This window comes from Fundulus heteroclitus, unplaced genomic scaffold, assembly GCF_011125445.2.
Source record: "Fundulus heteroclitus isolate FHET01 unplaced genomic scaffold, MU-UCD_Fhet_4.1 scaffold_37, whole genome shotgun sequence".
Classification (NCBI taxonomy): domain Eukaryota; kingdom Metazoa; phylum Chordata; class Actinopteri; order Cyprinodontiformes; family Fundulidae; genus Fundulus; species Fundulus heteroclitus.
In genome coordinates, this window is record NW_023396781.1 from 2,831,151 (window position 1) to 2,844,783 (window position 13,633).

The 13,633-nt window shown below is 40.5% G+C and overlaps 1 protein-coding gene across 2 annotated transcripts in view; it reads right to left on the bottom strand.

Annotated features, from left to right (window-relative positions):
• Positions 1–1,089: 1,089 nt before the first annotated feature.
• Positions 1,090–13,633, bottom strand: part of LOC105916053 (N-deacetylase and N-sulfotransferase 2) — a 52,503-nt gene continuing 39,959 nt past the window's right edge. For both annotated transcript variants that reach the window (XM_036130682.1, XM_036130681.1), the window contains one exon: positions 1,090–4,088. In XM_036130682.1, coding sequence (XP_035986575.1) covers positions 3,969–4,088 — 120 coding nt within the window. In that variant the 3' untranslated portion in view covers positions 1,090–3,968. The remainder of the gene's footprint in view (positions 4,089–13,633) is intronic.

The following is a 13,633-nucleotide window of genomic DNA, read 5'->3' on the forward strand; positions in this document are numbered from 1 at the left end:
CTGGAGGTAGCTCATGACTGAACTGATAATAATCATGAGGAAAGAATATAAAATGTGGGATTCTTTAAAAATAACAAGCTAACAGTTTTTCCATAAGTGATTTCATTGTTAAGACAAAAAAAAAAAAAAACTCAAATGCAACTTTTGATTTTTTTTTTTAGTATAGCTGTAACTTCCATATAACTTTCATTTCATTGTACGGGAGGCCCTTAGGACTTTAACAGGATTCTACTACAGAGGATTACACATGTATCATATCTGTCCTTGTCAATCACAAAGAGAACTTCAACATTTTTATCTCTGCTACCTGCAGCTCTGTCTCGTGTCCCTCACAACACCTTGAACACCTTTCATTCTCGCTGAAACTCTCACATAAAGCCGACAAACTTTAAATCTTCAGAAAATATGCTAATAAACCCTGCCCCTTTGCTCTGCACTGGGGGTTGAAGTCGAAGAGGTGTGGTTAGTTGGCATAGTTTCTGAGAGTTAAGGTATATATTTAAATGTAAGATTTAGATTAAAGATTTACATTTATATTCAAAAACGCTGGAGATAGGCACCAGCAACCCCCGCGACCCCATGAGGGATTAAGCGGTTTGGAAAATGGATGGATGGATGGATGGATTTATATTCAAATATAAAATATTTAGATATATATAGTTAATATTTAGATAAACATCAGGTTTGTATATAGATATGGGATGTAGAAATAAATCTAAGATTTATGTTAAGCCTTTTTCCAGTAAATGTGAGGAAAATGCCCTCAATGTGAAAAAAGTGTGCTAAAAAACAGAAATGTGATTTTTTTTTTTTCAATAAATTTTCACTTTTGGCAGCCCATACCCAGTCAATAATTTATCCTAATATTCTCAGCCTACACATTGTTTGTGTAACACAGAGTGGCACTCTCGGTTCTGTAGAGTTTAATGGTGTTCCCCAGTCACAGAGCCACTAAACTAATAAAATAATTATACATAACTGCAGAAATCAGAGAAAGCAACAATTGATTCGCCTTCAAGCACAATTGGCTGCTGAGATGTTGAACCTGCTCCAGAACAGAGTGGGCAAAGAAAAGAAAAACCTCTTTGATTCAGCCACTCTTGAGGTTTATTAAGCATGATACAGTGTTAGCTTTTTAAACATTAATACAAAAGTGAAAACAGCAGCTTTTAATCCGTCTTTGGACTGGCTCTGATGCCTGTTTACTTCTGTGTTAGGTTTATTAGGTTTGAAAAATTTTGAATTGTCTTTTCACGGTGTAGCCGTCTTGTTGAGTTCTTGTTTGTTTTGCTCACAGAAAAAAACTGGCTCTAGTTTTCGGAGGTTTTTATTGTCTCTGGGGCTCATGGACATGACTCGGAGGTAGCTGCAATGACAGGAGGCAGTTGAATTTTTTTAACACCAAGAAAAAGATGCTTCCCTTGTATAATAAAAAATGTGTCCTACAGTATGTCATTACAAGGTCTTTCCATTTCCAAAGGAAATCACATAAAAATAAATAGGATGAGCGAGTGGAGAACGTGTGTAACCGTTCTTATAGTCAGCATATGGGTGAATCTCATGGCTTCCTAACCTCTTTTTTTATTGTTAGAACTTTGGAAAGAAGCATCACTTTGATGTCGCTCTAAATGTACATAACCTGCATGAAACATACCAAGAAAAGACAAGTTGAAATGCAAAATGAGCTTCTTATCCATTTGTGGTTAGTTTCATATATTTCCTTACCTTGCCAACTTAAACACTGCACTCTAAAATGCAAAAAGAAAGGGTTAACCTTTAGTTTTATTCTTTCAGATGCATACATTGTTTGACCTGCTTTGTCTGTGTTGCCATGGATGGCAAACCTCAGAAATGTATGGTATACATTCCACTCAAAACAAAATTATTAAATAAAAGGCAACAGAGCAGCAGAGGGGGTCAGGCCACACCAGATGTTAAAGAATTTACTGTATGAATGAAAGGATACAGAAACTTCTGGCAGCATGTTGGGCCACCCTGGACCACAGCTGGAGTTTCTTCATTCTTCAAAGGCAGACATGACTTTATACTGACTAGTGGCATTTCAGCGTTTTGGACCAGTAGGCTCAGGCCACACTGCATCTTACATGAAAGAATACACTCAACTGACAATTATTCAATCTAACATGGCTTGTGTTCTCATCTTTATGGTTGTTTTACTTTTTACTGCAATCATATTAAAAAAGCAGCTGAAATGCTTAGTTAGGTTAGTACTTACACAGACTCAGCATGTGTGCATAACTCTGCGTTTAACCAAAGGCGAAAAATGTGTAAATGCTTAGTTCTCATAACTTTGAGAGTCAAAATGGCCACCCTGATACTACGCTGTTGAAATAATGTGAAGTTACAGCATAAGAGGACTTAAACTGTAACTAGTCAAGTCAGAATTTAGAGGTTGGAAGTGGCTCCACCGGCTTGAAGTTTGGAACGTTCTACAACATGTCTATACAAATTCTCAGTTATCCGGGTCATGGCAACCACAAGCAGGCTTAAATCAGAGGCAACTGGACTTTAACATTTGGACATTTTCCGTCATACTATTTCTCAGTCCGAATTTCTGCAAAAGGGACTCAAATGACTGCATTTGTTTGTCCTGTTGCAGATATTTTCATATATCAGCAGTTTTACTTTTAAATACTAGCGTGAGCGCGCCATAAAATAACCCTCTGACCAACATTTCTTGTCTCCAATCAGCTTTTATAAACATTGTTGGAAACAGAACTCATCCACACCATATCAGGCAGGACTTATAACACTAGCTGGTGATATTAAAGACCTGAAAGTGTTCAGACAAATGGAGTCAGATGGAACGTAACTTGATGGAATTCATTAAAACAAACAGCAGCTAGTTAAGAGACAACAGAGCCATGCCATCTATCAGCTAAACCATCTTCTTGTTATTTTCATCTTCCATTTTGCAGGTCTTTTTCTTTTTTTTTTAACATGCTGATCTTAAAACTATCAATTGGTTCTTGGTCTCCATGAGCCTGACTCCAGTCTCTGATGAGAGTGGTTCTTTCCTCTGGTTCAGCAGAGTTGGTGCTGAGATAGATCTGTATTAGTTTTTGTTATTGTTGCTAGATTCAGTGCTTTGCTGGTGGAACCAAAAAAACACTGCTACAAAAACACTAGCGCAGTTATGAACTGGAAACCCCTATCCAAAAGCCATATTTTATTTAATTGCCAAGTATTAGCCCCTCTGTTGCTCATTCTAGGAGTAGAAATGTTTGTGCCACACTCGATCCACCACAACATTGACACCACTGAGACCGAACCGTTAGAATTTCATGAACGTTCAGCATTAGGGGAATAAAGCATCCCAGCTTGTTGAACAGCTACATTTGTGTCTATGGTTCCTTGTGAGATGGTTGCAGAGCCTTTACTTGTCCAGTTAGAGCCCAACGGCCTGACTATCAAGTACAACTGGTGATCCGAGAGAAAAGTGGATGAAGACACAGGCTGTGTGTACATTGTCTGCTTCAACCTGTCTGTGTGTTTCTCATCTGACCTCAAACCTTTGCCGTGGTTCTGAGGGAGCAACAGTCTTTCTGGGCATGCTAAGCCTCGCTTTACACCAAACCAGCAACCCACACAGTTTCAGTCTTCTGTTGAATCTTCACATTATCACGACTCATCTGTCGTTAAAGCTTGAGACCCGTTGGTACCTGTGAATCTTTGATTCTCAGCTGATTTGTCCTGCATTGGGCCAGTCCTAGACACAGACTGAGGCCGAACGGTGCCTGGTACTAGCAAGAGGTTGGCAGCAGAACAGAAGAATCTTCATGGATCTACCCAGTACCAACAGTTAGCAAAGATTTCATGTTATACAGTCTTCCTTTTCCCCCGTTTATCAGGAGTACTGGTAAAATAAGCTCAAATGTAGCTCGGTAAGAGTGTTGTTGGGTGCCATTTTGTTGACCACAGATTCCATCTGATGTGTGGCCTCTGCTTCAGCGTGTGCTCTGGAGTTGTTGATGTAGCCAGGATGGCAGTGGTTGGCCCAACCGATTCAGCAGTCGCACCAGGTCCATGTTGTGGTCACGGTAATACTCTGTTAGAAAGGCACGTGACTGGGGAAAAGAAAACACACATACACCAAAGTAAGAAAAGGTCCAACAGACAGGAGAGCACATTGTTCTACAGAAAACATCAATAATTACCTCATAACACCAATATCACCCCATTTCAAACTTTCCAATTGTCCTCCCGATGATTAACATCAGCATGTTTTGTATAAATTATGTCAAAACAGCAACATGGTGTGAAGCAGATCCTGAGTTTGACTAAGCTCACTTGCAATGATACTCGGAACTCCGTTTTAAACTCTTTTACCTGTCATATGGTTGCATTATGCTTAGGAAGTTTGTTTTGTCATCACAAAACAGTGAAAACTACAGAAAATAGGCCTGATTAATTGAACCACAATAAAATTCGTACACATTAAAATTAACTCTTCAGGAGGGTCACATGACGGTAATGGTGGAGTAGTCGGGTTTTTCGTCTGCTCCCGCATCTTGGCATTTGTTTGGGCTTTTTTTTGTCAAAATTAGTGTTAATTGCTGCTTTTAAACTTCGAATGATGCCAAGTATCCAGAAGAAGCTCAACCTTGTTACAAAACTGTCCACATCTGGAGAAAACCATCCTCCACCGAGCGACCATGCTGCTGTTGTTATGTCGGCCGCTCCGCCGTCGTCACCCCTTGCCCAACTAACTAGAACCGTAGTTACATACGTAACTTTTGTTCTATTTCATCCCTCCTGACCGCCAGAGGGCGGTGCCGAAAGCACTGAATGTTCCCTTCGGGCATATGCAGTTCGAGTAATTATACCAACAGAGTCACACCTGTGACGCTGGATGACCACTCAGAGGCTATATGGCCTCGTGTCATTCTTGGCTCTGTTCCTACAGAATCTTCTCGCAGAAGCAAGGATTCTGAGTGACAGAGAAGCTCTGGCGGTCATCCGGGATTCATAGAACCATAGTTACATACGTAACTTTCGTTCTATTTCATCCCTCCTGACCGCCAGAGGGCGGTGCTGAAAGCACTGAATGACTAATGCCAACTATGTCACAAGGAATCCTGAGCACATACCTCACTGAGAGGGCACAGCAGAACCTGGTAAAAGGACCTGACCCAGTGGATGAGGGGCAGTCACATTGACATTGTAGAACCTCGTGAAGGTGGTCGGGGAAGCCCATGATGTAGCAGCACATATTGCTTCCAGCGGGACCCCTCTCAAAGCCGCCCAGGAAGCAGAGACGCTCCTGGTGGAATGTGCCCTCACCCTGACTGGCAGGGAGCAGCGACCTGCAGCGTAGGCGTGGCAGATAACACACACAATCCAATGGGACAGACGCTGCTTGGAAAGAGGACAGCCTAACCTCAGACCCCCATAGCACAGGAAAAGCCGGTCCGAGCGTCTTAGATTCGCGGTGGCCGCAATGTATGCCTCCAACGCCCTTACTGGGCACAATAACTCAGACCCATCCTCAGTTGCACCTGACTGAGGCTGAAACCGAGCCAACCGCAATGGCTGGTTACGGTGAAAAGGAGACATCCCCTTAGGCACAAATGCAGTATTAGGCCACAGGGTAACACCGGAGCCATCTGGAGCCCACTTGATACAGGTAGGGCTGACAGAGAGAGCATGTAGCTCACTGACTCTCTTAGCTGAGATGATAGCCAACAGAAAAGCAGTCTTGCAGGAAAGCCACTTGAGGTCCGCTTGTGCCAAAGGCTCAAATGGAGGGTGGCACAGAGCCGCGAGAACCAATGGTAGGTCCCAATCGGGCACTCGTGGAGCCGGCAGCGGGCGTAACCTATGAGCACAACGCAGAAAAAGAGAGAACAGATCATGGTGCTCCACTGTACGGTCGTCGACAGGTAGGTGACAACATGAGATTGCCGCAACATACACCTTATGGGTCGAAGGAGAGCGGCCCTTATCAAGAAGAGACTGGAGGAATCCAGAATAGTACTGAGACACAGACTCCATAGCAGTGGGAACCACTGGCGCACCGGCCAGAACGGAGCTACCAGCAACACCCTGTGGTCTTCCTTGAGAACCCTCCGTAGAGTAGGCCAAATCAGCGAGAGGGGTGGAAAGGCATAAGGCCCGTTTACACTACACTTTTTTAACCGAGCCGAGACCAGTCTGAGCTTGGATCAGTTAACCAAGCCGAGACGACCGTTTACACACCACACTATCCCGGTTCCTTGGTTGCTCCTCGCCTCCTAGATCTGCAGTACTACTGCTCTCTGGGATTGAAGGCGGGACAAAGCAAATCAAAATAGTGGCGCCCGTAACATTCAGGATGTTATGGTTAGACAGAGTCGGCTTTTGGGACATGGACAAGACAAACGAACGTCTAATAAGGATTTACAGACGCAGGAAACAACAACAGACACTGACGTTCATCACACTGCTAAGCAGAATCATCTCTGGAAATCGTGTGTTATGGTAAGGAAGCTAGTATTATTATGAATGTCTGAAATTTGTCTGAATGGAGTGTGAACGTGCAGCCAGACACGCCGGAAAAACCGCGGACAGTCAGCTGACTGTAAGCGGATGACGCGGTCTGCTCATGCACTCTTCATTATCAGATAACCGGGATAAAAAAAAAAAAACAGACCAAGACCTACTCAGGAACTGGTCTGCAATTAGCGCGATCCGGTTATGTTTTTTTTATTTTTATTGAATCTTATAAAATAACAGTAAGAGCAAGTGACAGTGATACACTTAACACATATTCTAAGTAAATATCTTAGTTCCCAAAGCAAACAAACACAAATAAACAATAATGAACCATGAGAGAAAAAAACCAAAAAAAAACAGCAATCTCTGCACAGTTCTCTTAATGTCCTTTGTAACGTTTCAGAAACTCGGTCAACGGTGACCATGTCTTTTCAAATTTCGCTCCTTTTCCTCTGACAATATAAGTGAGTCGCTTCGGAGCCATACACGATGCCATCTCCTTCACCCACATGTGCTTTGATGGTATATCCATTTTTTTCCAGTACAGAGATATTAATCTCCTGGCCTGCAGGAGTTCAAAGTTAATCAGTTTTAACTGTCTGGAATTAAAAGCACAGTTCTCTGAATAAATACCCAAAACACACATTTTGGCCTCAGCAGGTACATTCACTTCAACAATCTCTGACAAAGTTTGCGTAACCAAGTTCCAAAATTGTTATAACTTTGGACACTTCCATACACAGTGAATTTACAGCAGATATCTGGGATGTTAGGTGTCCAGCGATTCAATTTGACTGGAGTTATGCAAGTTCTCATTAACCACTTGTACTGAAGGAGTTTCATGCTTGTATTGATTGATTGCTTGCTTTTGGGCCTTTACGCATGCAGTATTCCAGTCCGCTACTTGTATCTCTTCTCGAATGTCAGCTCTCCATGCATCCAATTTATCTGCTGTGGATTCCTCATCGTGCCTTAGTAAAGCTATATAAAATAAAGAAATATGACCTCTCTTCTCTAAATTTCCTAGCACAATATTCTCTAGGTATGATAGCGGTGGTTTGGATTCAATCGTTTTATGTTTTGACATAATAAAATGTTTTATTTGTAAATACTTATAAAAGTGTTTCTTTGGAATGCTATATATTTGGCATAACTGCTCAAATGTAAGAAGCCTGTCCTCCTTATAAAGATCTGCCAGTTTCTGTACACCTTTATTTGCCCAGACTTTGAAACCTCCATCAGCTGTCCCTGTCTTAAAATATCTGTTCCCCCAGATGGGTGAGAAAGAGGAAATGGAAGGGGTATCTCCAATATATTGATGGGTCCTATACCAAACATCAATTGAATTTCTCAGAAAGGGATTTTTTTTTGTCATTTTTATCAGTTGCTTCGGTTTTGCTGAATACAAATACAGATTTAATCTAAGGTTTGTTATTAATTGTTCAATTTGTATCCATGCTGGGGGTGTTTCGGTTGAAAAGTAAAACATAGCTGAACATAGCTGTGATAATAGCTGGTAGCTGGTGATTATAAAGCAGTGTCTTTAGCGTCAAATTTTTCATGAATTATATTTAGGACTCTTCTTATATTATGAAACCCTTGACGCTTTGGTATAAAACCATTTTGATCGTTATGAACTAAATACGAGATAAAGGGGTCCAGTCTGTTTGCTAGAACTTTGCAAAGTATTTTAGTGTCCACCCCCATCAGACTCATTGGTCTAAATGAGAAGCACTCCTCAGGGGGTTTACCAGGCTTTAACATCAGTGTGATCATTGCATATCTCAGAGTAGGTGGGAGAATTTCACTTCTAAATGCTTCTTCATACATATTGAAGTTTTTCTTTAAAAGTTTTGTAGAATTCAATAGGGAAAACATCTGGCCCAGGAGCTTTACCACTGTTGATACTTTGTATGGCCTGTGAAATTTAATACTCCGATTTATATAGATTTGCATAAAATTGCCTAAAGCTATTGTTAATTTCAGCTGGATCTACTGTTATCCTACCAGAGGGGGTCTTTATACTATTAATTGCTCTTTCACTTTGTATTTTCTTAATTCTCCACGCCAATAATTTCCCAGCTTTCTCTCCTTGGTCATAAAAAGATTGTTTTAACCACATTAAACTTTTTGCTGCTGTTTCATAAGATAATTTATTATATTCAGTTCTCAAACGTAACAATTCACTCTGTTTTGTTTGGTCATCATTGGTATTTAAGTCTAATTCCAAGACTTTTATTTGTTTATCCAAAATTTCCATTCGCTTCTTTTGTTGTTTGTTTTTTGTACTTGTATAGCTAATAATTTCACCTCGAATATATGCTTTAAATCCTTCCCATTTCACTGAAGCGCTAGTCTGATCCGTATTTAATTCAAAATAATTATCTATCTTCTCCCCTATCAATCTGACAAAGTTTTGATCTTGTAGCCATTTTGCTTGAAACCGCCAACGAGGTGTATTATGCACCAAGTTTTCTATGTGAATACTCAATGAGATAGGTGCATGATCACTGATCACTATGCTGTCATACTGACATTGTTTGACCATTGATAAAAGTTCTCTTGAAACAAGAAAATAGTCTATACGTGAGCGGGACTTATGTATACTCGAGTGACAAGAGAATTCTATTTTATCAGGATTTTGTTCTCTCCACATTTCCACCAAGTTGATAACCAATATATATTGACTTATTAATTTTCTATTGTAATTTTTATAAGCATCTGGGCCAATTGATCGGTCAATATTTGGGTTTAAAGTGCACTTAAAATCTCCTCCGATTACATAAAGTCCTTTAAGAGTAGTAAGAAACAGGTCTTCAAATTTTTTTGGCTTATTTTTATTTAGATCATATAAACTCACTAAATTTAAAGTAAATGATAAAATGTTACACTGTACAATTACATACCTACCAGCTGAATCTTTTATTGTTCTTACAATTTGGAATGGTATGCTTTTATGGATCAAAATAATTATACCTCTTGCATAATTATCATTTGATGCATATATCACCTGGCCCGGCCATCTATTTCTAACAGATTTTATCTCACCCTTTGTTAAATGGGTTTCTTGAAGAAAGACTATCTTCGATTTAAGTTGCTTAATCCTGTTTATAACCTGTTTCAGTTTAGTTTGTTTCCGAAGACCTCTCACATTCCAACTTGTAATCTTTATGTATCAACTTATTCCATCTGTTGTTGTTTTTTTTCTTTGAATGTTAATAACAAAACATGATGCTGAGTTAACGGAAAATACACACAGATTTGAGTAAAATAAAATAAGTAACTAAATAAAAGAAAAAAAATGAAAGTGACACATAACCCTTAACTTCCCCCCTCCCTTACTCAGATTGATAAATTGGGGCTTTTGCTAATCCACTAATAAGAGGAGTAGCTGAACTATGATACCCACTTCAAAAGCAACAGTGGTGCCCATGAACCATACACGATAGTAAAAACATTAATACAGCAAACCCATGAATAGCCATAAATTCCCTCTTCTGAGAGGCGTTTAACCGAAGATATTTCGTATTAACGTGACATACATAACCAGCAAATACAAAAGCATTTATTAAGTGTTATACGAACATATAGAACTAAACCGTATAAGAGAAGGAAACAAAACCAAAATAAAGTCCCTCCGTAGCTACCTATGACTTATACATACACCAAAAATTAACTGGATACTGTGTCAGCTGAGATAGAGAAAAACAGATATCAATTATAAGCAGCTGATTTTGTGGTTCAGGAACTGAACCGCTCACCAGTACAGTCAGTTCTCTCCAGCGTATGTGCGGAGGAAATCCCCAGCTTCCTTCGGAGATGAAAACAGCTGTATCTTCCCCTTGTGGAGGATCCTCATTTTGCATGGATTGTATTGAAACCTGCGGAACATTCCCTTTTCAGAAAAAGCCTTCCTGATGTTATCGAACTCAGCTCGCTGTCGGATGGTTTCTGCTGAAAGATCTTGAGTGAAGAAAAATTTATTCCCATTGTATTGAATATTGCGTTGTTTTGTAGAGCGGAAAACAAATTCCCGATCTTGGAAATTCAGGAAACGAATAAGGACGGCTCTGTGCTGGTTCGGCTTCGGAGGTGCCAGGGTACAGTGGGCCCTCTCAATGATGAAGGATCTATCGGTCTCCAGCCAGCGCGGCAGCATCTCCCGTATAAACTCCAGTAAAGGCCACTAACCCTCAGCACTCTCCCGGAGTCCAAAAAGGCGCAGATTCTTCCTTCGGCTTCGGTTCTCCAGGTTGTCGGTCTTCGTCTCCAAGTAGGAAATTCGCTTCAGTGCTTTGGTGAGGCTAGCCGTACTAGCTTCTAAAAGTTCCTCCACTGACACAATTCTGTTTTCAGCTTCCTCCAGTCTAGTAGCATTAGCCGCAACATTTTGCTTCACCTCTGCTATGTTTTTTTCCAGAGAAGCGATGGACTTCCGTCATTTCACCCATACGGTTATCTATGCTGACCAGTTTACTTCCAAATCCACCGAACTCGGAATGTAACGACCAAAGCTCAGCTAGTACCGTACTCAGGTCACGCATGCTATCGATGCTAGCGACACCTTCTTTGTCTTGATCTGTTCCCGAAGTATCAGTTTTAGTTGGATTTTGGGAACCACGTTTTCGTGTGAAAATATCACAATCCTTAAGAGTGGTCGGTTTTGACATCTTCAGATCCAAATTACGTTTCTAATCCTGGGTTTTATCGAAATTTTGTGCAGGTCACACGGAGCATCCACTTTAAGCTGCCATCTTGATTCGCGGCTCAACAGCGCCCCTGGTCCGGTTATGTTTAGCGTGGTCCAGTTCAGTCTGCTGACCATTTACACACAAGAGTTATCTCGGTTACCGAGCTTGGACTGGTCTCGGCTCGGTTAAAAAAAGTGTAGTGTAAACGGACCTATAGAGGAGAACCCTTGGCAATGGATGAGCAAGCGTGTCCTGGCACAGAGCGTCCGCAACGCCTGACAGGGAATACCATAGGGGGCAATGGGTCGACTCCTCTGTGGCAAACAGATCTACCTCTGCCTGGCCAAAGAGGTTCCAGATCATGCGCACTACATCACGGTGAAGAGACCACTCTCCCAGAGCAGGTGCCTGGCGGGATAGAGAGTCTGCAACCTGGTTCTGCCGCCCTGGTAGATATGCTACGCGCAAGGTGGACAGACGGAGACACGCCCATTCCAGGAGATCCCTGGACACCTTCAGGAGGCATGCTGACCTGGTGCCTCCCTGGTGGTTGATATGGTAAACAACAGAGGTGTTGTCCGTCTGAACCAACACAAGCTGCAAAGGACATACACACACACACACATATATATATATATATATATATATATATATATATATATATATATATATATATATATATATATATATATATATATATATATATATATATATATATATATATTAGTGCTGTCAGTTAAACGCGTTATTAACGGCGTTAACGCAAACCCATTTTAACGCCGACAATTTTTTTGTCGCCGTTAATCGCGCGTCAAAACACACACACTGTTCCCTAATGTTTTTTCCCCCGCCGCGCTCTCCAGACTGTGTTTCTTTTACCCTCGGCGCTTTCCATAGTTTCAAGAGTGCTAGAAAACTGTAGCAAAACACACCCGCCCCGAAGGGTTTCTTTTACCCTCGGACACATGCGACTTTGGGCTTCTTTTTTCTAAAAGCATTTCTAAATTTCATGAGACATGGGTTGCGTTTTTTTTTTGGGCACGTTTCTGAAAGTGAAATAGCTTAGCACGACAGAACACGGAACCGGTTCTGAACAGGAACTGGTTTTCGATTCCTATCCCTACCTTAGGGTTTTGTCTAAACCAATTTTGTCAAAATTGAATGGTTCAATTATCTCATTTATCTGGCGCAAGAAAAGATCTAGATTAAGATATAGTTATCTTTGTTTACCTGTACAGAAAGGTGGGCTTGCTGCTCCCTCTCTCACAATAACTCTAGGCTGAACAGTTTATATATATATATATATATATATATATATATATATATATATATATATATATATATATATATATATACACACAAAATTGAATGGTTCAATTATCTCATTTATCTGGCGCAGGAAAAGATCTAGATTAAGATATAGTTATCTTTGTTTACCTGTACAGAAAGGTGGGCTTGCTGCTCCCTCTCTCACAATAACTCTAGGCTGAACAGTTTAAATTCCTTACAGAGTGGTTTAAAAGTGATCCCTGACTCTTTTTACCTAAGCGCCGAGTCTACTTCTATAAAGGGTATTCCTCTGGGGAACTTGCTATTCACTTCAACTGGGAAAGCCTCAGTATTCACACAATACAATAGGGGGTCAAAGAACATGCTTGCTATCTGGCGTAAGGTCAGGCATTTGGAAGGATACAATAACCGTTGCTCCCTTCTTACTCCATGAGAACCCTGACATTTTACCTCGTCTTCAAAAAGGGATTAAAACAGTTGGTGATTCTGTTCAAGAGTGCTCACTTCTTAGATTGAATCAAGTGAAAGTCAAGAATGGTCTTACCAATAAGGATTTTGGAGATAAAGAGCTTTATTATTTCAAATTGAAGGATTATAATGGTGGGTTCTTAGAATGGATAACTAATAAAGTTAAGGGCTAGTGGGATTAGATGTAGGCACTGTACAGGGTGAGGCTTGGGATGAATTGTGTTGTCGACCTTTTAAGGCCTTGGCATCAAATTATATTTGGGAGAGGTCATTTAAACTTATACATATGCTTTATATCACACCTGAGAAGAGACACACAATGTTTCCAACATTATCAAATCTTCGTGACAATGTCAGTTGGATCTTTTTTTTTCCATTGCCCGTGGGGTTGTCCTGTTATTCTACAGTTTTGGGGAACACTTAGTGATAAGTAGTGATGAGTCGATGACGCGTCATGAAACGTTTCGACACATTGCCACTCTGTGCCGATACTGTGCCGATACTGTGTCACTGAATACTGACACCTGCTGGACCTTAAAAATCCCTACAGGCAACCTGGTTAACAGAGTTAACTGACACTGATTTGATGACCAAGTATACACAATACAATTTAAATCATTGTATGTTGCATTGTATTATTTTATATTTTCATTTGAATTAAACATATATTTGATTTTTTTTAGATACAG